Source organism: Austrofundulus limnaeus, unplaced genomic scaffold (genome assembly GCF_001266775.1).
Source record: "Austrofundulus limnaeus strain Quisiro unplaced genomic scaffold, Austrofundulus_limnaeus-1.0 Scaffold185, whole genome shotgun sequence".
NCBI classification, from domain to species: Eukaryota; Metazoa; Chordata; class Actinopteri; order Cyprinodontiformes; family Rivulidae; genus Austrofundulus; species Austrofundulus limnaeus.
The window spans coordinates 39,338-42,882 of NW_013952587.1; the positions used below are offsets into that span (position 1 = coordinate 39,338).

The following is a 3,545-nucleotide window of genomic DNA, read 5'->3' on the forward strand; positions in this document are numbered from 1 at the left end:
GCTTACCTGTCTAATATCAATCTGTCAGGAGATAGTGACAGAGTGAACAAATATGCTAAAAATATACTTTTTAGAAAAGTTACATACTGCACCTTTAAGTAGAACATCAAGTATCTATCAGGTCCTGACCCTCCAAACTAAAACCCATCTGACCTCACTGCTGCTGTCAGGAAGTTGGTGCCCAGTAAAGGGTTCTGGTCAGCTGGTACTGATATTGATCCTTTTTTCTTTTTAGGATGATGAACACATAGTGTTGGAACCAGGAGATTTATTCCCCCCTTTTTCTCCTCCGCCTTCCCCTCGTGCCAAAGACAGAGTGCCTGAGAGCCCCCACCAACACCGCCTCTTCAGAGTGGTCCGGACTCCAGTTCTGGACCTGGTCCAGTAAGGAATCTTAAAGCCAGTCTAATATTTTATACAAAATGTTGTATTTATATTAATGTATTAGGTTGTTCCATACAGACTGAAGTAGTGATGTTTTGAACAGAAACAGTTTGGAGCAGGCGCTGTCCCGGCCCGTCACGGTGCTGGATAATGAGAGGTTTACTGTACAGTCCATCATCACTAAACTCATCTGTCCTGTTGTTCTGGTGAGCTGTTCTCTCTGTTTGTACATGGTGTTTATACTGGTGTAGTCTCACTTATTTAGGACACACTGAATCTACAACACTCCACGCTACTCCAGACATTTGTTGAATTGATAAAGATGTGAAGCAAGAAAAAAAAATCAAGAGTAGAAGTCCAGTTGTTTTGTTTTTGAACTTATTTTTTACATGGCATTTAGAATAAAAAATATAATGTGTATCATTTTCATGTTTGATTCTAATTGCTTTTTCTTCTTCCACCTTGCAGGTGACGTTCCTGCTCGTTAACACTATTCGCTTTTTTTGTGAAGCTCCAAGCCTCACACCAGTCAGCTACAATTTCCTTCAACTTCAGGTACATTTCATCCATTAATGAGCATGTGAAATGTTTTCTACGGCGCCCGTCCGGTGACATGGAATAAAAAAATTTTTTCACGTGGCCATGAGATAAGAACGCGTGCCCATGCAATGACTAACGCATGCGCACGAGACAATTAATACGTGCCCACGAGATAATTAATTTTGAGCAGCCTTGTTGTGATCGTCAGGCAATATTAGTCATTTTTTAAATTTAGTCTTTAACTCAGGGTTCATGCTGGGTCTTAAAAAGTGTAAAGGGCTCGACACACGGGGAGCGACAAACTACAGCGATTAACGGCTGTCATCGCAGCCAGGGTGAAACTCGACACATGGGATGCGATAGCCATTGCAGCGTTGCGAATCACGCTCTTTCAGGTCGCTTGTTTTCACAAAATTTGATTGGTTCTTGACTCTGAAGGCGGGTGTGCATTACGGACGTGTAAACTAAACAAATCTTGCGATGCTAATGATATTGAAAAACAAACACACATCAAGATACAGTTTTATGAGGAAAAACTTACCATAAACTTCACCCTGGTGCCAATAAATTCCCACAAAGCTTTTTAGTAATCACTTGGTGAAAGTGTTAGCTAACTGCAGTGTGTAGCATACTGTCTGCTCATTGGTCAGTCAATGAAACCCTTGCTGATTGGTTGTACGCTAAGCGACAGTGACAAAAGTTGAACATTTTTCAACTTTCATATGTCGTGTCGCAAGCTCGCGTGTGCACGTCTACGTGTACGAGTGCGAAATTTCACATGCACTATTTTCGCTGGTCGCTTAGCTGGAGGAGGGCAAGCGATTGTCACCTCACCGCACAGGCTCCATAGGAAATGAATGGAGAGCGAGCGACGTCGCCTCCCGTGTGTCGAGCCCTTAAAACTGGAAAATCTAAATTTTAGGCCTAACAAAGTAAAAAACACCCAGATTTTCATTCAAGGTCCTAAATTTAACTTTGTCAAGTCTTAATCTTTTTTTACTTTCAATCATTCCCGAGAAGTGTTGGCTGCATAAATAAACAGAGTAAAGCTCTGTAATCAGAGGATGACTGGATCTGTCTTCATGAAGTGCTTAGTTTCCTCTCGGTCATGGTACATTGTTAAACTACAAAATCCTGTGACAACTGCAGGCAAAGAATGACACAGTTTACTTCCATGTTTTCAACCTCTTTGTTGTTAAAACCCCTTGCATTTGTTAAAATTTATTGGACCATTTGAATGTTTCTGTTAATGCATTGATTTGGTCTTAAATGTCATTCCTAATAGTCTTAAAAGATTTTTAAAAGGTCTTAAATTTAACTTATTGAAACCTGCATGAACCCTGTTAATTGTTTAAATATGCACACTTATTATTATTATTATTATTATTTGGTGTACGCCAATATAAATGGATCATTCATAGTAGGCTATTTATGAAATGACAATGTGTTGTCGGTCTGGAAACTGATTTTTTACTGTGTTCCTGAACGCAGCATAACTCCGACTCCTCCTGCAGCTGAAGTACAGATGGACAGGAGCCTGTTTTTATAGTTGAGCTTCAAAAAAGAAAATAAAGCTTTTTGGACAAATAGACAACTCCAGTTGTCACCTGGGACTTATAGCTGCAGCACATAAAGCTAAGAAACAGCTACTTCATGCCTAACGTAAGGTATTGACGTAGCAACGTCATTCATTCTATTAAAATCAAAATAAATTACCTGTAGTTTAATTCAGACTTGTCCATCAAACAACGAACAGTCTTCACAAAAATGACAACAATAATTAGCTGTGTGGTGGCCACAATATAATTATGTGCACGCGTGTTAATTATCTCGTGGCCACGTGAAATTATTTTTTATTCCATGTCACCAGATGGGCTCCATTCTCTTGGCTGGATGATTTTTTTAGTGTACAGTCAATAAGCATATGAAGAAATAAATATTTAGTCTGCTTGTTTTTAAACTTATTGATCAACTGCTTTGTAAGAAATCATGCAACCATCATCCTATAAATTCTCTGACATAAGTTAATGTGTGATGAACATGAAATAAAACATATTGAGTAGTTCGAGGACATGACTGGACTAAGGTTGAATCTTTTGCAGCTGATGGGTGTTCTGCCCATCCTTCCATTGCTCTTTCCTGTCATGTGGGTGCTGGTCAACGCTTTCGGAGAGGCCATGGTTCTTGCTGAGTTCAGCCGTGCATCACCAGCAGGCCTGGTGAGAGAAACACACACACACACACACACACACACACACACACACACACACACACACACGTTTGTATTTCTACCCTTATTACAACTGTTCATTGACTTACATTCATTTCCAGGATTTTACCTTACCCTAAAGCTAGCCTCACAGGTACCAACCTGACCCTAAAGCTAACCTCACAGGTACCAACCTGACCCTAAAGCTAATCTAAAGTCAATTCACACCTTAGTCCTAAACTGAACCCTCAACCCAAAAATGGAGTTCCAACATATTAGGACCGGTCTTTGGTCCCCATTTGGACTACTGGTCTTGACAAGGTAGGTGTGTATACCTGAAATGGTCCTAAAAAGGTAAAAACAAGTGTACACACACACACACACACACACACACACACACACACACACACAC

At 40.2% G+C, this 3,545-nt stretch overlaps 1 protein-coding gene across 1 annotated transcript in view; it reads left to right on the forward strand.

The window, feature by feature from the left end:
* The window catches only part of tmem94 (transmembrane protein 94), a gene marked incomplete in the record, with an annotated part of 78,635 nt that overhangs the window by 31,692 nt on the left and 43,398 nt on the right, over window positions 1-3,545 (forward strand). Inside the window, 4 exon segments of the mRNA XM_014018186.1 lie at window positions 236-384; window positions 488-590; window positions 853-939; window positions 3,027-3,143. Of these exon segments, the coding sequence (XP_013873640.1) occupies window positions 236-384; window positions 488-590; window positions 853-939; window positions 3,027-3,143 (456 nt within the window).